The 22,147-nt window shown below is 43.2% G+C and overlaps 1 protein-coding gene across 1 annotated transcript in view; it reads right to left on the bottom strand.

Moving 5' to 3' along the window:
* Positions 1-22,147, bottom strand: part of LOC106561400 (neural-cadherin) — a 97,748-nt gene that overhangs the window by 32,962 nt on the left and 42,639 nt on the right. The window contains exons 15-18 of the mRNA XM_045688749.1: positions 21,666-21,852; positions 8,545-8,688; positions 2,936-3,219; positions 626-2,234 (exon numbers count right to left, since the gene is read on the bottom strand). Of these exons, the coding sequence (XP_045544705.1) occupies positions 626-2,234; positions 2,936-3,219; positions 8,545-8,688; positions 21,666-21,852 (2,224 nt within the window). The remainder of the gene's footprint in view (positions 1-625; positions 2,235-2,935; positions 3,220-8,544; positions 8,689-21,665; positions 21,853-22,147) is intronic.

The raw sequence follows: 22,147 nt of genomic DNA, 5'->3' as shown, positions 1-22,147 counted from the left end.
CCCACTGTCTGGGTTGAATAGGCTTCCAGTACTTCAGATGCGAGGAGCGCTGAGAGTTTAAGGAAGTCAGGGCTATCGCACTATGGATTATGTTATTATCGAGCCCCAGTGCCAGCGTACTGCAGCTGGGTAAACAACCGGGGCCTGTATGAGTCAAGCTGCTGCAGTGTTTCACACAATTACTGAAAACCTAAAAATCCAGGTCTATGATCAGAACTTTAACGGGCCTAACAATCACTCCTGAGGAACACCACAGATCTTATAATGGTCAAGTTAACATCAGGGACAGATACAATTAGCAGAGTGGAGAGAGTGTGTGGGGGTCGAATGTTCTTAAGCCCGAAGGAATGATTTGCAATCAAGAATCATGAAATGCTGCAACAAAATGCTAATATTTGCCCCGGGTGTATCAATTACGAATTCAGACAATACAGAATAGGTACACAGAAAGACAGAAAGAGCACCTCCATGCTGTGCTAACTTGGGTAACAGCCTGGGTCCATATTCACAAAGAATCTTAGATCATGAAGAATAAAAGGGGGGACTTGATCCTAGATCAGCACACCTACTCTTAGAGGCTTCGTGAATACGAATGTCTAAAAGTTGACGGAAAGTTGGGACTCACCCCTCCGGCTGTGAACGTAAATCTCCTTCTCTCCCTCCTGGTGGGCGTTGTCATTCTGGTCGCCCACGGTGATGGTGAGCGTGTTGGTGACCGTCATTGGCGGACGGCCGCTGTCCGTCATAACCACGGGCAGGAGGAACTCCCTCTGGCGCTCACGGTCGAAGCGGCACAGCGCGGTGAGCGTTGCCGTGCCATTGCCATGGTCCTGCAGGTGGAAGTCAGGGGCGTAGAGATGGGGAAGGGCGAGGGAGAAGGGAGGCCCGTTCTCTGGGGAGTCCCTGTCGATAACGTGGAGCAGCGTGGAGGTCTGGTTGAGCCACACCAGCTGTGGAGCAGGGCTGTTCTCCCAGAGGACAGGGGTGTAGGCCACCTCCAGCTCTGGCCCATTGTCATTAACATCAAGCAGGCTCAGCTGGACCGTGGCGCTCCCCGTCAACGCTGGACTCCCGCGGTCTGTCGCCATGACAACCAGCTGGTACTCGGGCATTGTCTCTCTGTCCAGCGGTCGGGACACGGTCACAATGCCGTCTCGGTCCACTATAAAATGACCGTATGGGTCTGACTCCGGGGAGATGCTGTAGACTATTTCCCCATTCAGGTCAGAGTCTGAGTCATTGGCCATCACCTGGGTGATGCTGGTTCCCACGGCAACATCCTCCACTAGAGGGGCGAGGGGGTAGAAGGTGGTGGTGAACACAGGGATGTGGTCGTTCTCATCCACCACCTGGATGATGCAGTGGATGAGGCTGGAGAAGTCAGAGTCCTCCACCTGGATGGTGAGGTTGAAGCGCTGCTCGCCGGGCCTCTCATAGTCCAGCCCCTTCCTCAGCTTCAGACTCCCAGACTGCTCTGCTCTGTGGCTCACCATGTAGAACCTCTCCCGCTGGTCCCCCGCCACCACACTGAAGCCCAGCAGGCCGTGAGGGCCAGAGTCTGGGTCCACAGCTTCCAGCTCCAGCACGGTTGAGTCTGGAGGGCTGTTCTCAGACACACGAGCCCCACACCACTCATCTTTGAACCGGGGGGTATGGTCGTTCAGGTCCATGATGATGATAGTGGCGGTAGCTGTACCGACCATGTCCCCTCCATCCCTGGCTTCGACCACCAGCTGGTGCCGCTCTGCCACCTCCCTGTCCAGTCCGCTGGTCACCACGGAGATGGTGCCCGTACTAGCGTCGATTGTAAATAGTTCCTCAGAATCTGCATCACGGGCGTTCTCGATGATACGATAGGTGAAGATGGCGTTCTGACCCACTGCCGTGTCGTCAAGGTCTGCCGCCGTCATCTCCATGACAAAAGTTCCTGGGGGTGAGTTCTCAGCTATGTTGCCGTGGCAGCCATCGGGTGCGCAGGTGAAAGCGGGCTCGTTGTCATTGATGTCCCACACGTTGATGATGACGTCAGTGAAGCCGGTGAGCCCCTCCCCTTTCTCGTCTGTGGCCAGGACCACGAAGCGCCACACAGCCCGCTCCTCGCGGTCCAGCGTCTTCTGGGCGTACATCTCCCCCGTGATCTCATTAATCACAAACTGAGAGTCCGCCCCCTGACCATGGAGAGAGTAGCGGACGGCGTCCTGGTCTGCATCCTTGTCTGGGTCCGTGGCTGTCACCTAGTGAGACACCCAACTCATCAGCAATCAACATCTAAGTGTGTGTGTGTGTGTGTGTGTGTGTGTGTGTGTGTGTGTGTGTGTGTGTGTGTGTGTGTGTGTGTGTGTGTGGATATCATAAGGTGAATGCACCAATTTGTAAGTCGCTCTGGATAAGAACGTCTGCTAAATGACTTAAATGTAAAAAAATGTAAATATGTGTGTGTGTGTGTGTGTGTGTGTGTGTGTGTGTGTGTGTGTGTGTGTGTGTGTGTGTGTGTGTGTGTGTGTGCAGTGTGCATACGTGTGTGCATGCATCCGTGTGTGCCTGTCTTTCGAAGCAAGCATCCCATCAATCTAGCTTTACATCCATTGTTTATGGAATGGATAGCAGACTTGTTATATACATGCATGACATACAGAAGCAAGTAATTGATATTTATGCTTGATAAAGATTATCCTGGCTAGCTGACTGTTTGTGCATTCAAAATGAATCCCTGCCTTGTCAATGAACAAAACAATGTGTTGATTGAAGCAGAAACAGAAAGACACCCAGGCTAGAGCCAGAAATAACTTGTAGAGTGACATGTAGATATTAGCTATAGCTAGCATATATACAGTTAGTATACAGAAGCATGCATTTGACATGGTTGATTGAGCCTCGGTACCTGACCGCTCAAACAGAAACAGACTGGCACCCAGGTTAGAGAAAGAACACACACCTGGAGCACAAAGACCGGTGAGCCATCTAGCTCCTCTGTCACTGAGCCATAGTACTCATTCATGGAGAAGACGGGCGCCTCGTCGTTCTTGTTGACCACGTTGACCACCACGGCGGCGTAGTCCTCCCACTTCCCGTCTGATGCCAGCACCAGCAGCTTGTACCTCTTCTGCTGCTCGTAGTCCAGAGGCTGGGTGACAAAGATGGTTCCCACCTCAGGTTCCATGTCAAACACCCCTCCTGTGTTGCCCGACGTTATCTGGTAACGCAACTTGGCATTGGCACCTGGGGAGGGACCAGGGATTTTTAGTGGGGATTCTGGGGGTTGGAGTTCTAGATGCTGTACTTAGAATTTGGGAAAGTCTGAAATGGCACCCTATTCATTATTTAGTCCAATACTTGTTTGTCTCATAGTGCTCTGGCCAAAAGCAGTGCTTTATACAAGGAACATGGTGCAATTTAATATGCTGCCTCAGTACATACAGTTGAAGTCAGAAGTTTACATACACTTAGGTTGGAGTCATTAAAACTCGTTTTTCAACCACTCCACAGATTTCTTGTTAACAAACTATAGTTTTGGCAAGTCGGTTAGGACATCTACTGTGTGCATGACACAAGTAATTTTCCCAACAATTGTTTACAGACAGAATATTTAACTTATAATTCACTGTATCAGAATTCCAGTGGGTCAAAAGTTTACGTACACTAAGTTGATTGTGCCTTTAAACAGTTTGGAAAATTCCAGAAAATTATGTCATGGCTTTAGAAGATTCTGATAGGCTAATTGACATCATTTGAGTCAATTGGAGGTGTACCTGATGATGTATTTCAAGGCCTACCTTCCAACTCAGTGCCTCTTTGCTTGACATCATGGGAAAATCAAAAGAAATCAGCTAAGACCTCAGAAAACAAATTGTAGACCTCCACAAGTCTGGTTCATCCTTGGGAGCAATTTCCAAATGCCTGAAGGTACCACCTTAATCTGTACAAACAATAGTACGCAAGTATAAACACCATGGGACCACGCAAACGTCATACCGTTCTGTCTCCCAAATGAATGTACTTTGGTGCAAAAAGTGCAAATCAATCCCAGATCAACAGCAAAGGACCTTGTGAAGGTGTTGGAGCAAACAGGTACAAAAGTATCAAATCCACAGTAAAACGAGTCCTATATCGGCATAACCTGAAAGGCCGCTCAGCAAGGAAGAAGCCACTGCTCCAAAACCACCATAAAAAAGCCAGACTACGGTTTGCAACTGCACATGGGGACAAAGATCGTACCTTTTGGAGAAATGTCCTCTGGTCTGATGAAACAAAAATAGAACTGTTTGGCCATAATGACCACCGTTATGTTTGGAGAAAAAAGGGGGAAGCTTGCAAGCCGAAGAACACCATCCCAACCGTGAAGCAAGGGGGTGGTAGCATCATGTTGTGGGGGTGCTATTTTGCAAGAGGGACTGGTGCACTTCACAAAATAGATAGAATCATGAGGATGGAAAATTATGTGGATATATTGAAGCAACATCTCAAGAAATCAGTCAGGAAATTAAAGCTTGGTCGCAAATGGGTCTTCCAAATGGCCAATGACCCCAATCATACTTCCAAAGTTGTGGCAAAATGGCTTAAGGACAACAAAGTCAAGGTATTGGAGTGGCCATCACAAAGCCCTGACCTCAATCCTATAGAACATTTGTGGGCAGAACTGAAAAAGTGTGTGAGAACAAGAAGGCCTATAAACCTGACTCAGTTACACCAGCTCTGTCAGGAGGAATGGGCCAAAATTCACCCAATTTATTGTGGGAAGCTTGTGGAAGGCTACCCAAAACGTTTGACCCAAGTTAAACAATTTAAAAGCAATGCTACCAAATACTAATTGAAAGTATGTAAACTTCTGACCCACTGGGAATGTGATGAAAGAAATAAAAGCTGAAATAAATCATTGTCTCTGCTATTATTCTGACATTTCACATTCTTAAAATAAAGTGGTGATCCTAACTGACCTTAGACAGGGAATTTTTACTAGGATTAAATGTCAGGAATTGTGAAAAACTGAGTTTAAATGTATTTGGCTAAGGTGTATGTAAACTTCCGACTTCAACTGTATATACAGTACCAGTCAAAAGTTTGGACACACCTACTCAAGGTTTTTTACTATTTTCTACATTGTAGAATAATAGTGAAGACATCAACACTATGACATAACACATATGGAATCATGTAGTAACCAAAAAAGTGTTAAACAAATAAAAATATATTTTAGATTTTAGATTCTTCAAAGTAGCCACCCTTTGCCTTGATGACAGCCTTGCGCACTCTCGGCACGTTTCACGGTGGGAACCACACATGCGGAGATCATCCATTCACCTACTCTGCGTCTCCCAAAAACACAGTGGTTGGAACCAAAAATCTCAAAATTGGACCAAAGGATAGACCAAAGGACAGATTTCCACCAGTCTAATGTCCATTGTTCATGTTTCTTAGCCCAAGCAAGTCTCTTCTTCTTATTGGTGTCCTTTAGTAGTGGTTTCTTTGCAGCAATTTGATCATGAGGCCTGATTCACGCATCCTCTGAACAGTTGATGTTGAGATGTGTCTGTTACTTGAACTCAGTGAAGCATTTATTTGGGCTGCAATTTCTGAGTCTGGTAATGAATTTATCATCTGCAGCAGAGAAAACTCTGGGTCTTCCTTTCCTGTGGCGGTCCTAATGAGAGCCAGTTTCATCATAGCGCTTGATGGTTTTTGCGACTGCACTTGAAGAAACTTTCTAAGTTCTTGAATTTTTCCAGATTGACTGACATTCATATCTTAAAGTAATGATGGACTGTCATTTCTCTTTGGTTATTTGAGCTGTTCTTGCCAAATATGGACTTGGTCTTTTACCAAATAGGGCTATCTTCTGTATACTGTACCACCCCTACCTTGTCACAACACAACTGATTGGCTCAAACACATTAAGAAGGAAAGAAATTTCACAAATACATTTTAACAAGGCACACCTTTTAATTGAGATGCTTTCCAGGTGACTACCTTATGAAGCTTGTTGAGAGAATGCCAAGAGTGTGGAAAGTTGTCATCATGGCAAAGGGTGGCTACTTTGAATAATCTTAAATATAAAAAAGATTTATATTTGTTTAACTCTTTTTTGGTCATGTGTAATTTCATAGTGTTGATGTCTTCACTGTTATTCTACAAAGTAGAAAACAGTAAAAAAATAAATAAGAAAAACCCTGGAATGGGTAGGTGTGTCTAAACTTTTGACTGGTACTGTATATCCATTGATTCTTGAAGAATATAACTTATAAATGCCTCATGAGCTTAGTTCAACTGTCACACTCCATGAGAACCCAAAATATAAGCTTGTTTTACTCCAATGTTTGTAATCATTGTAAATGTAAACAACCCCTCAGATTTTTACCAAAACAGAGGCGGGGTGCCCGTTTTGTTATTGTTACATCTGTAGATTTGCCCTTTAAACAGCTGCATATTATCAAGATATCAAAGTGTCACGAACAAAAGGTAAACAGTTGTCCTATAGCAAATGCAGCATATGACAAAAATTCCCAAACAGCCTGCCCAACGAAAGAAAGGCACCCTTTGTGAAAGATTCCAGTTTTTTTATTAGTTTTCTTAAATATTTTTCAGATTTGCATTCTCAAAATCACACTTTCTAAAAAAAATATTAAATAAAAAATAGTATAATTTGATATTCTAGGTCCATAACAACACTTTAACCACGTCATGGAACCATTTTGGAGGTCTGGGAAAATTGAGTATTTTTGTAATAGTAATGTATTCTTTTTTGTTTTTTTCTCAATCAGATTTTTTGGGCCTGGCTCCCCAGTGGGTGGCTCTTTGTCCATGGTTTGCGATTGTGTAGGCTGCTTTGTGCATGATTTCTATGTTGTACTACATAATTGATAAGTCCTATACCTCCACTACACTACTTTGATAACCATTAGTGGGGATTAAGTGACTACAAGCAATGCCCATAAAAAATAGGGTATAGGGTATATACCTGCGTATAGCCTCCACTATGCCACTAGCACTTTGTGTTTTATAAAAAGTGCACTTTCTGAAATGAGTGCGCTGGTATTACTGTTGCTGTCCTGTCAGCATCATGAACATGTCACACACTGAAGGCCTAGGTCCAATAGGTTTGCCACTGCGCAAACATGTCTATACTAGATATAAAGACTGCAGCTATTCCTGTTTCAACAAAGGAGTGTATATATTTAGCCTGGCAAAGCGGTGTTATGCGCTTACTGAATGGAAGTTGATAATTACAAATTTTCTACTCTGCTGGTGGTCTCTGGAAGAAATGATGAGTCCTCACTGTCCGAGACCGAGTCAAGACCAAGTACAAATGTATCTGACACTGAGACAAGACCGAGACACTCAAAATGTGGTCTTGAGACCAGACTTGAGACAGGTTGAGTACTACAGTATTGCACTTTTCATATAGTCTACTTTTGGCCAGCTAATCACCGATCAAGCAACATTATGGACTAAACGTTCAAATCCTGTTGCTGACAGATTATTTTGCTGGAACAATATAGGTCAAATTAAGATCCTACATCTGTGTGTCACGATGAGGGTTGAGAAATCAATGAGGAAGTAGATCTCCAGTGTGTGTCCATGGAGACCGTCCAATGGGCTAATTTAGCCAGATAAAATAGTCCCCTGGATATTTCATGACTCCCCTTTCAACCAGTCTGTTGTGTTAAAGGAGCTATAAGCCCAATGTAAATACTAGTCTAATCTCTGCTATTAACATAAATCAGCAGACAAAGCGCTCCCTCAGGGTTTTCCTATAAGCTTCTACTGCAGTTGAGCCCTTGTGTGGATAAAAAAAAATACAGATTGTGTTTAGGCTCCTTTAAATGCTGGGGGCTGGTGCTGTCTGGTTGTTCATCTTGGCTTGGTTGCAGCTAGCGCTACATAGGCTACCCTATAAACTAAGCCGCACCAACCCCCGCTTGCGATAAATACTTGATTAACAACCCAAAACATAGCCGATATTACGCAGTGTTGCCGCTGTACAGGGGATAAACTGGTTTATCACACCAAATCCCACCCACCTACTGTACTGTGTAGGAGAAGTGTGTCTGTCTTTTTAGAACAAATGTGGTGTTGCATTACTTGACTATCAAATGGCTGCGTCTTAATGTAGCATGGTGCTCAGCTTATCTCGTCTCAGCATGATTCCAGCAGAGCTAAATCCAGATGGGGAGATGGCACTTGTGGTGAGTCATTTTGGAACATTTTAACCCTTCACTGCCCTCATTGTCTCTAAAACTAGACGAGTCTAGGGTTGGGAAAAAATTATTTTTTGATTGACAGTTACCTCTGCCCAAAGTCTAATGTCATACCAAGGACAGTTTTGACCCTGCCCAGAATGTGAAAAATGTACTTTTCCCTCAGGTTTCTCATGAAATGTTATACCTGTGCCAGATTACCTGCCTCACTGCCTTAACATGCACTCCTGAGAAAAAATAAATGTTACACATTCACTAATTTCACTGCCATTAGTGCAAATGTGCCATCACTGGTGGAAATGTTTTGGGCTTCGCTGCTCTCTCTCTTTCTTCCTCATCCTTCCTTCCATACCTTCATCTTCGTCATTAGCACTGACGGTGACAACAGCCAGGCCGACATCTGCATCCTCGTCAACCCCAACTTCATAGAGGCGCTGAGCAAAGACGGGTTTGTTATCGTTCACGTCGCTGATGAAAACTCGCACATATGCTGTATCTGCAAGAAGAATGACAAGCAAGAGAGAGATTAAACACCATACAGCTACAACTCGCTCTGTCATCCTCCTCTCTCTCATCTCATGCTTACACTTCTCTTTCCATCTCTTCCAATCCCTCTTTTCATCAGAGGATGTTGGCAGTCAGTGTGAGCCAATGACACTCTTGTGGGGAGAGAAGCACTTAAACTAATGTAATGTGCCTCACTTGACATGCAAATCAGAAATAATGTTATTGTCAAGAAGGTGTTCTGAATTACACAAATTATTCCACCAGGGTAGACGGTTCACTGTTTTAGCCAGGTAACATTTTGGCTGCAAATTGTGAGTAGCTAGACTTCCTCGGGAACAGACTTTTCTCAAATAAAAAAAAGTTGAAGAACCTATCCATTTCTCCTCTGGGATGGCAAGTGTTTACATCTCTGTCTGTCTGGTTCCTTTTTCACACCATTCCTTCTTTTTAACTCGTACATAGATATATTAAGCAAAATACATTTTGTGGCATGTTTGGCAGATGTGGTAGGCTCAGAAGGTAGGAACATGGCCATGTATTGCTATTTTTCTGTCTGCATTCCCCTGCACTCTCTCTCTCCCTCCCTCCTCCCAGGGGTAAACCTGACAGACAGGTAGTATTTACTAAGGAGATGAGCCCTTCTGCTGGTGCAGATATGTGGCAGAAGACAGCGCTAACACAGCGCTAAGGTTCATTTGGAAATGCTAAGCAGCCCCCTCAGATCCTCTAGAGAAGGCTTTGCTGTTCACCCTTACCCCTAATACCTTCTCCGCAAACATTTGTTTAAAACCCCTCATCCGTAACGCAAACCTTCCTATAACATTACCTGCGATACCAAAACAGAATGCATTCTGTCATTATGTAGGACCAAGCCAATCAGAAATTCTTGTAAAACATTTTGTAAAACAATGTACTACAACCTGTGGTGGATGAATCAGAATTAGTTGGGTAACATAGATAATTAAGATGTCTTATCTGCATAATATGCTTATGTGATATACTTGTTATTAGAATGTATCCCTTTGGACTTTGGTGTTGGCAGTTGTACTTCTTCCCTCAGCTGGGGCTCAGTCATTTGGGGCCCAGAGAAAGGAGAGGTCAGGCTTGTCTTTTACATGTCTCTGGTGCTATGCAGAATATCAGAAAGGGAAGAGGACAGGATGGAACATGGTTTTCATATGTGAATGTGTCTTTACCTATTCTTAAACCATGTGAAGGGATGGCGTGATTAATGGGGAGCCAATTACTTGTCTCCACAATGTCTGTGCACAAGTCACTCCCTCCTTTGGCATTGGGGGGAGGTGTATGGCAGTGTCTGGAACCATTGTATGTCCCCTCTGATGTTGCACTTATCCTGGGATAGTGTATGACCTAGAGGCTCACTCCCCTCAGTGAGCTTGTCCAGGAGAGGGGTCAAGAAGGGGTTTTACTTGAGATGGGATTATCTAGAGTTGACAATTGAGTTATGCCATTGGATGAGGTAATGGTTCTGTGCTATGAAGTACCAGGAACGAGATTAGAACCTCGTCTTAGGGACCAAACTGAACGATAATTTATAGTGAATGCTATCTGGCTACGGGATACTCCTTTCTAAATTATAAAGTCCCTTTGTGAAATGTTCATAATATCTGTGGTTCGTCATGTAGGTTGAGAGGGGTGTATCTAGGCTATAAAAGATCTTTGTACTTTTGTGTTGTCACTCTCAACGGTTCATTAGAAATAGGGAATCGTTGAAAGTCAAGTGCTATTGCAAAGCTCTTATTATTAAAGATGTAGTTTAAGTATAACTCTGACTGGTGTGAGAAGTTTGTTTCTCCTCATTTGGTAATATAGAAATTAACCACCACAAACCCTCACAGTGTTTTTCTATAGGGAAGAGACAAGAGGCTGTCTGATTATGCTTGTAGAATAAATACAATTAAAGATTCCCTTTAAATATGCTCCCACAGGAGGCAAATTAATAGAATGCACTAGGCAATTCTTGTCTATGTAAAACAATGTGCATAGTGCATGAATTCATTTTTAGTTTTTTATAATATGAACTATTTTTTTAAAAATTTTCTTTTTTCACTCCATATACAACATATACATATGAACAACTTACAGACGCACACAAACAATGACTACATCTCATCTTCCCAGATCTGCATGCTCACACCCCCATCCCTAGTGCCTGCATTATTGTTTGCCACTTGGCCGTAAGTTGAATCAAATCGCTTTTTTCATTCACCCATGCTATTTCAATATTTCAATTAAAAATCATTAGATTTATCCATTGTGTTAATGATGGCGTATTGATTGATTTACGTTTTTTCCAGATGAGTGATGAGAAGAGAATCCTCCAGCCCATTGGGTATCTCACTACCCCCATGTGCCATGTCTTGAAATATGCAGAGAGACAGATTAAAAGTATGTTACATTGTAGTACTTCTGACAGACAACTTTCTGTCTCTGCCCAAAACTTCTGGACTTTATAGCATCCCAGAAAGCATAGATTATTAAGTCATATATTCATTTTACACATAAGACATGGCTCTGCCGTTGTGCTGCAGAATTTGTGGGTTTTGTCTCTTGTATAATAAATTCGATATATTAGTTTATTCTGGATTAAGTGTACATTTTAGTTTCATTAGTTAGCCTGTTGGGGCTAGGGGGCAGTATTTGCAAGGTTTTACTGCTAACCTACAAAGCATTACATGGGCTTGCTCCTACCTATCTTTCCGATTTGGTCCTGCCGTACATACCTACACGTACGCTACGGTCACAAGACGCGGGCCTCCTAATTGTTCCTAGAATTTCTAAGCAAACAGCTGGAGGCAGGGCTTTCTCCTATAGAGCTCCATTTCTATGGAATAGTCTGCCTACCCATGTGAGAGACGCAGACTCAGTCTCAACCTTTAAGTCTTTACTGAAGACACATCTCTTCAGTAGGTCCTATGATTAAGTGTAGTCTGGCCCAGGGGTGTGAAGGTGAACGGAAAGGCTGGAGCAACGAACCGCCCTTGCTGTCTCTGCCTGGCCGGTTTCCCCTCTTTCCACTGGGATTCTCTGCCTCTACCCCTATTACGGGGGCTGAGTCACTGGCTTACTGGTGTTCTTCCATGCCATCCCTGGGAGGGCTGCGTCACTTGAGTGGTTCCTGCCTTGGGCTGTGCCGTGGCGGAGATCTTTGTGGGCTATACTCGGCCTTGTCCCGGGATGGTATGTTGGTGGTTGGAGATATCCCTCCAGTGGTGCGGAGGCTGTGCTTTGGCAAAGTGGGTGGGGTTATATGCTACCTGTTTGGCCCTGTCCGGGGGTTTCATCGGATGGGGCCACAGTGTCTCCTGACCCCTCCTGTCTCAGCCTCCAGTATTTATGCTGCAGTAGTTTATGTGTCGGGGGGCTAGGGTCAGTCTGTCACATCTGGAGTATTTCTCTTGTCTTTTCCGGTGTCCTGTGTGAATTTAAAAATGCTCTCTCTAATTCTCTCTTTCTCTTTCTTTCCTTCTCTCTCTCGTAGGACCTGAGCCCTAGGACCATGCCTCAGGACTACCTGGCTTGATGACTCCTTGCTGTCCCCAGTTCACCTGGCCGTGCTGCTGCTCCAGTTCCAACTGTTCTGCCTGCAGCTATGGAACCCTGACCTGTTCACCGGACGTGCTACCTGTCCCAGACCTGTTGTCCCAGACCTGCTGAAACCCTGACCTATTCACCGGACGTGCTACCTGTCCCAGACCTCCTGTTTTCAACTCTCTAGAGACAGCAGGAGCGGTAGAGATACTCTCAAAGATCGGCTATGAAAAAGCCAACTGACACTTACTCTTGTGTTACTGACTTGTTGCACCCTCGACTACTATGATTATTATTATTTGACAATGCTGGTCATGAACATTTGAACATCTAGGCCATGTGCGGTTATAATCTCCACCCGGCACAGCCAGAAGAGGACTGGCCACCCCTCATAGCCTGGTTCCTCTCTAGGTTTCTTCCTAGGTTCTGGCCTTTCTAGGGAGTTTTTCCTAGCCACCGTGCTTCTACACCTGCATTGCTTGCTGTTTGCGGTTTTAGGCTGGGTTTCTGTACAGCACTTTAAAATATCAGCTGATGTAAGAAGGGCTTTGTAAATAAATTTGATTTGATTTGGGCAAAGAACAGCAGCAGAGTTTGTTACTGGCCTGCCTGGGGACAGTGACACTGGAGATGCGCATTCATGTGAATTCTCCATTTTGTTCTTTCAGTCTTTGAATGAATACAACGTCGCCCGGTTGGAATATTATCACTATTTTACGAGAAAAATCGCATAAAAATTTATTTTAAACAGCGTTTGACATGCTTCGAAGTACGGTAATGGAATATTTTGCATTTTTTTTGTCACGAAATGCGCACCCTTCGGATTGTGACCTGAACGCACAAACAAAACGGAGCTATTTCAATTTAACTATGGATTATTTCTAACCAAAACAACATTTGTTGTTGAAGTAGAAGTCCTGGGAGTGCATTCTGATGAAGAACAGCAAAGGTAATCCAATTGTTCTTATAGTAAATCTGAGTTTGGTGAGGGCCAAACTTGGTGGGTGTCAAATTAGCTAGCCGTGATGGCCGGGCTATCTACTCAGAATATTGCAAAATGTGCTTTCGCCAAAAAGCTATTTTAAAATCTGACACCTCGATTGCATAAAGGAGTTCTGTATCTATAATTCTTAAAATAATTGTTATGTATTTTGTGAACGTTAATCGTGAGATATTAAAATTCACTGGAAGTTTGCGGTGTGTATGCTAGTTGCTAGTTCTGAACATCACATGCTAATGTAAAAAGCTGTTTTTTTTATATAAATATGAACTTGACTGAACAAAACATGCATGTATTGTATAACATAATGTCCTAGGCGTGTCATCTGATGAAGATCATCAAAGGTTAGTGCTGCATTTAACTGTGTTTTTTTTTTTGTGACATGTATTCTTGCTTGAAAAATGGCTGTGTGGTTATTTCTGGCTATGTACTCTCCTAACGCAATCTAATGTTTTGCTTTCGCTGTAAATTCTTTTTGAAATCGGACAATGTGGTTAGATTAACGAGAGTCTTATCTTTCAAATGGTGTAAAATAGTCCTATGTTTGAGAACTTTGAATTATGACATTTTGTGGTTTTAAATTTGGCGCTCTGATGTTTTGAATAGTGCGGGACGATTTCGTCCCACCTACCCTAGAGAGGTTAGCTAGCTAACATTGAACCTAGTAGTTGGTTAGCTTTAGCTATGTGTACATTCATGCAGGGTAGTAACGTTATGAGTTGGGATTGGTTCATTGTTTAGCTAGCTAGCTAGTTACATGTCTAAACAAAAGACTCCACTATGCAAGTAACCATTTCACTGTACCATTTACACCTTCTGTATCCTGTGCATGTAACAAATAAACATAGATTTTATTTGATATAGATTGTGTTTATCAGAGATGGTAATGTGAAGAACAACATGATCTGCATCAATGTCAAATTAGGATATAACGTTAGGCCAATGAGACAGTGTCCAAGTTCTAAAATTCTCAGGTAGAACGCCCTGCTTTTGTATCACAGCCGGCCGTGACTGGGAGACCCATGAGGCGGTGCACAATTGGGCCGGCGTCATCCAGGATAGGCAAGGGTTTGGCCGGACGGGATGTCCTTGTCCCATCGCGCTCTAGCGACTCCTTGTGGTGGTCCGGGCGCCTGCAAGCTGACCTCAGTCTCCAGTTATACAGTGTTTCCTCCAACACATTGGTGTGGCTGGGTTCCGGGTTAAGCGAGCAGTGTGTCAAGAAGCAGTGTGGCTTGACAGGGTCGTGTTTCGGAGGACGCATGGCTCTCAACCGTATGGGAGTTACAGCGATAGGACAAAACTGTAACTACCAATTGGATATCATGAAAATGGGGAGAAAAAGGGGAAAAAGTACAAAACAAAATAATATACACTACCGTTCAAAAGTTTGGGATCATTTACAAATGTCCCTGTTTTTGAAAGAAAAGCTAATTTTTTGTCCATTAAAATAACATCAAATTGATCAGAAATACAGTGTAGACATTGTTAATGTTGTAAATGACTATTGTAGTTGGAAGCGGCAGATCTTTTATGGAATATCTACATAGGCGTACAGAGGCCCATTATCAGCAACCATCACTCCTGTGTTCCAATGGCACGTTGTGTTAGTTAATCCAAGTTTATTATTTTAAAAGGCTAATTGATCATTAGAAAACCCTTTTGCAATTATGTTAGCACAGCTGAAAACTGTTGTGCTGATTAATGAAGCATTAAGACGCCAGGACAGCGGAGTCAATCACCACCTTCCGGAGACACTGGCCTTTTCTAGACTAGTTGAGTATCTGGAGCATCAGCATTTGTGGGTTCAATTACAGGCTCAAAATGGCCAGAAACAAAGAACTTTCTTCTGAAACTCATCAGTCTATTCTTGTTCTGAGAAATGAAGGCTATTCCATGTGAGAAATTGCCAAGAAACTGAAGATCTCATACAATGCGGTGTACTGAAGCAAGCTTCCAGAAAATTGGAACGGAAATGGCGCCACACCAAACTGGAAGTCTTACGACTAGCTTGGAAAGACAGTACCGTGCAGTATCGAAGTGCCTTCACTGCTGCTCGATCATCCTATTTTTCTAACTTAATTGAGGAAAATAGGAACAATCCAAAATGTATTTTTGATACTGTCGCAAAGCTAACTAAAAAGCAGCATTCCCCAAGAGAGGATGGCTTTCACTTCAGCAGCGATAAATTCATGAACTTCTCAGAGGAAAAGATCATGATCATTAGAAAGCAAATTACGGATTTTTCTTTAAATCTGCATATTCCTCCAAAGCTCAGTTGTCCTGAGTCTGCACAACTCTGCCAGGACCTAGGATCAAGGGAGACACTCAAATGTTATAGTACTATACCTCTTGACACAATGATGAAAATAATCATGGCCTTTAACCTGTTAGGGCTAGGGGGCAGTATTGACACGGCTGGATAAAAAACATACCCGATTTAATCTGGTTACCACTCCTACCCAGTAACTAGAATATGCATATACTTATTACATATGGATAGAAAACACGCTAAAGTTTCTAAAACTGTTTGAATGGTGTCTGTGAGTATAACAGAACTCAAATGGCAGGTCAAAACCTGAGAGATTCCTTTACAGGAAGTGGCCTGTCTGACCATTTCTTGAACTTCTTTTCCATCTCTATCTTTTACTAAGGATCTCTGCTCTAACGTGACACTTCCCACGTCTTCCATAGGCGCTCAGAGCCCGGGAAAAAACAGAATGTCGTCATTCCAGCCCCAGGCTGAAACACATTATCGCCTTTCTCAAGTGGCCGATCAAGGGACTCTGGGCTTATGCGCGTGACCCGACCGCCCCCGCCTTTGTGATTTTTTCCTCTGTTTGCCGAAAAGGAGATTCCCTGTCGGAATATTATCGCTTTTCTACGAGAAAAATGGCGTAAAAATTGATTTTAAACAGCGGTTGACATGCTTCGAAGTACGGTAATGGAATATTTAGAATTTTATTGTCACTAATTGCGCCATGCGCGCGACACTTCTTTACCATTTCGGATAGTGTCTGGAACGCACGAACAAAACGCCGCTATTCGGATATAACGATGGATTATTTTGGACCAAACCAACATTTGTTATTGAAGTAGCAGCCCTGGGAGTGCATTCTGACGAAGACAACAAAAGGTAATCAAACTTTTATAATAGTAAATATGATTATGGTGAGTGCTAAACTTGCCGGGTGTCTAAATAGCGAGCCCGTGATGCCTGGGCTATGTACTTAGAATATTGCAAAATGTGCTTTCACCAAAAAGCTATTTTAAAATCGGACATATCGAGTGCATAGAGGAGGTCTGTATCTATAATTATTAAAATAATTGTTATGCTTTTTGTGAACGTTTATCGTGAGTAATTTAGTAAAATGTTAGCGAATTCCCCGGAAGTTTGCGGGGGGTATGCTAGTTCTGAACGTCACATGCTAATGTAAAAAGCTGGTTTTTGATATAAATATGAACTTGATTGAACAAAACATGCATGTATTGTATAACATAATGTCCTAGGGTTGTCATCTGATGAAGATCATCAAAGGTGAGTGCTGCATTTAGCTGTCTTCTGGGTTTTGGTGACATTATATGCTGGCTTGAAAAATGGGTGTCTGATTATTTCTGGCTTGGTACTCTGCTGACATAATCTAAATAGCTGTAAATAGCTGTAAATAGCTGTAAAATAGTCATATGTTTGAGAAATTGAAGTAATAGGATTTTTAAGGTTTTGAAAATCGCGCCACAGGCTGCAAGTGGCTGTTACATAGCCCATAGAGGCTAAACCTTCAAGCTGCATACTGGACCCTATTCCAACTAAACTACTGAAAGAGCTGCTTCCTGTGCTTGGCCCTCCTATGTTGAACATAATAAACGGCTCTCTATCCACCGGATGTGTACCAAACTCACTAAAAGTGGCAGTAATAAAGCCTCTCTTGAAAAAGCCAAACCTTGACCCAGAAAATATAAAAAACTAACGGCCTATATCGAATCTCCCATTCCTCAAAAAAAAAAGAAAAAGCTGTTGCGCAGCAACTCACTGCCTTCCTGAAGACAAACAATGTATACGAAACGCTTCAGTCTGGGTTTAGACCCCATCATAGCACTGAGACTGCACTTGTGAAGGTGGTAAATTACCTTTTAATGGCATCAGACCGATGCTCTGCATCTGTCCTCGTGCTCCTAGACCTTAGTGCTGCTTTTGATGCCATCGATCACCACATTCTTTTGGAGAGATTGGAAACCCAAATTGTTCTACACGGACAAGTTCTGGACTGGTTTAGATCTTATCTGTCGGAAAGATATCAGTTTGTCTCTGTGGAGGGTTTGTCCTCTGACAAATCAACTGTAAATTTCGGTGTTCCTCAAGGTTCCGTTTTAGGACCACTATTATTTTCACTATATATTTTAACTCTTGGTGATGTCATTGGAAACATAATGTTAGCTTTCACTGCTATGCGGATGACACACAGCTGTACATTTCGATGAAACATGGTGAAGCCCCAAAATTGCCCTTGCTGGAAGCCTGTGTTTCAGACATAAGGAAGTGGATGGCTGCACATGTTCTACTTTTAAACTCGGACAAAAAACAAAGATGCTTGTTCTAGGTCCCAAGAAACATAGAGATCTTCTGTTGAATCTGACAATTAATCTTGATGGTTGTACAGTCATCTCAAATAAAACTGTGAAGGACCTCAGCATTACTCTGGACCCTGATCTCTCTTTTCATATCAAGACTGTTTCAAGGACAACTTTTTTCCATCTACGTAACATTGCAAAAATCAGAAACTTTCTGTCCAAAAATTATGCAGAAAAATGAATCCATGCTTTTGTTACTTCTAGGTTAGACTACTGCAATGCTCTACTTTCCGGCTACCCGGATAAAGCACTAAATAAACTTCAGTTAGTGCTAAACACTGCTGCTAGAATCTTGATTAGAACCTAAGAATTTGATCATATTACTCCAGTTCTAGCATCTCTACACTGGCTTCCTGTTAACCTGTTGGGGCTAGGGGGCAGTATTTGCACGGCCGGATAAAAAACGTACCCGATTTAAACTGGTTACTACTCTTGCCCAGAAACGAGAATATGCATATAGTAGATTTGGATAGAAAACACTCTAGAGTTTCTAAAACTGTTTGAATGGTGTCTGTGAGTATAACAGAACTCATATGGCAGGCCAAAACCTGAGAAGATTCCATACAGGAAGTGCCCTGTCTGACAATTTGTTCTCCTTCTAGGGCATCTCTATCAAAAATACAGCATCTCTGCTGTAACGTGACATTTTCTAAGGCTTCCATTGGCTCTCAGAAGGCGCCAGAAAGTGGAATGACGTCTCTCCAGTCTCTGGGCGAAAAACAGCAGGAGATTTTGTGAGTGGTCCGGCTGAGAACAGTGACACTGGAGATGCGCGTTCATGTGAATTCTCCATGTTTTTCTTTCTCTCTTTGAACGAATACAACGTCGCCAGGTTGGAATATTATCGCTATTTTACGAGAAAAATCGCATATAAATTGATTTGAAGCAGCGTTTGACATGCTTCGAAGTACGGTAATGGAATATTTTGAATTTTTTTGTCACGAAATGCGCTCGCGCGTCACCCTTCGGATAGTTACCTGAACGCACGAACAAAACGGAGCTATTTCAATATAACTATGGATTATTTCGAACCAAAACAACATTTGTTGTTGAAGTAGAAGTCCTGGGAGTGCATTCTGACGAAGAACAGAGCATTCCTCCCTTCACAGAACAGAGCAAACTTTCTCTAACAGAATAGAAAGAGGAGTGGGAGGCCCTGGTGCACAACTGAGCAAGAGGACAAGTACACATTAACTAGCTAGCTAACGAACCACTGCTCAAAAAAATAAAGGGTACACTTAAACAACACAATGTAACTCCAAGTCAATCACACTTCTGTGAAATCAAACTGTCCACTTAGGAAGCAACACTGATTGACAATAAATTTCACATGCTGTTGTGCAAATGGAATAGACAACAGGTGGAAATTATAGGCAATTAGCAAGACACCCCCAATAAAGGAGTGGTTCTGCAGGTGGTGACCACAGACCACTTCTCAGTTCCTATGCTTCCTGGCTGATGTTTTGGTCACTTTTGAATGCTGGCGGTGCTTTCACTGTAGTGGTAGCATGAGACGGAGTCTACAACCCACACAAGTGGCTCAGGTAGTGCAGCTCATCCAGGATGGCACATCAATGCGAGCTGTGGCAAGAAGGTTTGCTGTGTCTGTCATCGTAGTGTCCAGAGCATGGAGGCGCTACCAGGAGGCAGGCCAGTACATCAGGAGACGTGGAGGAGGCCGTAGGAGGGCAACAACCCAGCAGCAGGACCGCTACCTCTGCCTTTGTGCAAGGAGTAGCAGAAGAAGCACTGCCAGAGCCATGCAAAATGACCTCCAGCAGGCCACAAATGTGCATGTGTCTGCTCAAACGGTCAGAAACAGACTCCATGAGGGTGGTATGAGGGCCCGACGTCCACAGGTGGGGGTTGTGCTTACAGCCCAACACCGTGCAGGACGTTTGGCATTTGCCAGAGAACACCAAGATTGGCAAATTCGCCACTGGCGCCCTGTGCTCTTCACAGATGAAAGCAGGTTCACACTGAGCACATGTGACAGACGTGACAGAGTCTGGAGACGCCGTGGAGAACGTTCTGCTGCCTGCAACATCCTCCAGCATGACCGGTTTGGCGGTGGGTCAGTCATGGTGTGGGGTGGCATTTCTTTGGGGGGCCGCACAGCCCTCCATGTGCTCGCCAGAGGTAGCCTGACTGCCATTAGGTACCGAGATGAGATCCTCAGACCCCTTGTGAGACCATATGCTGGTGCGGTTGGCCCTGGGTTCCTCCTAATGCAAGACAATACTAGACCTCATGTGGCTGGAGTGTGTCAGCAGTTCCTGCAAGAGGAAGGCATTGATGCTATGGACTGGCCCGCCCGTTCCCCAGACCTGAATCCAATTGAGCACATCTGGGACATCATGTCTCGCTCCATCCACCAACGCCACGTTGCACCACAGACTGTCCAGGAGTTGGCGGATGCTTTAGTCCAGGTCTGGGAGGAGATCCCTCAGGAGACCACCCGCCACCTCATCAGGAGCATGCCCAGGTGTTGTAGGGAGGTCATACAGGCACGTGGAGGCCACACACACTACTGAGCCTCATTTTGACTTGTTTTAAGGACATTACATCAAAGTTGGATCAGCCTGTAGTGTGGTTTTCCACTTTAATTTTGAGTGTGACTCCAAATCCAGACCTCCATGGGTTGATAAATTGGATTTCCATTGATTATTTTTGTGTGATTTTGTTGTCAGCACATTGAACTATGTAAAGAAAAAAGTATTTAATAAGATTATTTCTTTCATTCAGATCTAGGATGTGTTGTTTAAGTGTTCCCTTTATTTTTTTATATATATATATATATATATATATATAATGCCCTGCTTTCATTTCAACACACTACACTCACAACCGTAAGCTATTTTCTGTAATTAGCTCGCCATTAACTTGTAAATATTGATTTAGTTGTGAGTTTATTTCCCTGTAATAATGAATACAAATCAGCTGAAGTTAAGATATTGTCAGCTATATGATATGGCCAATATTTGAACTTCACATTAACTAGCTAGCTAACAAGCTAGAAACGAACCAAAACATTGTTTAGAAAGTTGATTTTAGTTGCCTGGTTTGCTAGATCGATATGTACTAAATACATTTTTAAATGGATTGGTATATTGGTGTTAAAATACACCAGTTATGCTATTTTGGACCACCAGGCTACTGATGTCATGCAGCCTGTCGTTTTTGTGTTTATACTTTTTCATAACAACAATGACAAGTTTGACGTTGGATGACAATAGAATGTTCATAATGTCACTGCGACAACTTTATACTGACATGTCGATAGACGTAGTATAAACCAGCCTTTAATCTTGAAATCTTTGGTTGTTTTGTACACTACAGTACTCACTCTGTTTAGCACATGGCCTCACATGTGAATCCTTAAAAAGATGGGTGGGGCTAAGGCTTAAGATGGTGGGAACGATGCTGAATGGGTGTAGACAAAAAAAGAGCTCTCTAGTAGGTACCAAAACATTCAAGGGCCATTTTCTCAAAAGCGGGGTTACAAGTTTATCAACTTTCAAAGCAGAATTACTTTTCTATTGTTCTGCAAGTGTACTGTATGATATACCATTTTCTAGCTCTGAGTCTCTACTTTTATCCAACATAAAAAATACAATTTCAAATTTTGCTACCTAAGACCGAACCGAGCAGGTCGGTCACATATACCAAACTGGAAAAAAACAGACTGAAACAGGGAGTAAGTGAACTTAGAAACTCTCGTTTTTGTTATCCGTTGCAAACCTTTTTGCTACGTTGTGCCCTAATAAATACAACCCAGCCCTCACCAGAGTTGGGCTGTTTGTTCCTCCCAGGCCGTGCTGACTCCATGCCGTCTTCAGACTGAACCTCCAGTAGGTAGGATCCCTGCGCCTCGCGGTCAAACACAGCCTCTGTATAAATGAAGCCCAGCTCTGGATCTACACGAAACAGACGGTGGTCCCCACTACTGTCACTCAAGAGGGAGTAGGTGATCTATAGGACCACGACAGAGAACAATTAATGACGGTTCCCATATTAAGAAGTGAACACATTACAGAAACCTTATAGCATCATTCTATCACATCCTTATCGTCACTGCAACCGATGGAAACGCCAATGATAAACGGTGCTGTAGTAATCGTGAGTGCGGGAGAGTAATTGTTCTACGCATGAGTCACACAACTGTTCATAGAAACTAGAGTCACTGCAACATAATCCTTATGTAAGTTCACATTTACATTTACATTTACGTCATTTAGCAGACGCCCTTATCCACCTTCACAGTCGC

This window comes from Salmo salar, chromosome ssa10, assembly GCF_905237065.1.
Source record: "Salmo salar chromosome ssa10, Ssal_v3.1, whole genome shotgun sequence".
Taxonomy (NCBI): Eukaryota; Metazoa; Chordata; class Actinopteri; order Salmoniformes; family Salmonidae; genus Salmo; species Salmo salar.
Note: the sequence above shows the minus strand (reverse complement) of the source record. Positions and strands in the feature narration are given on the sequence as shown.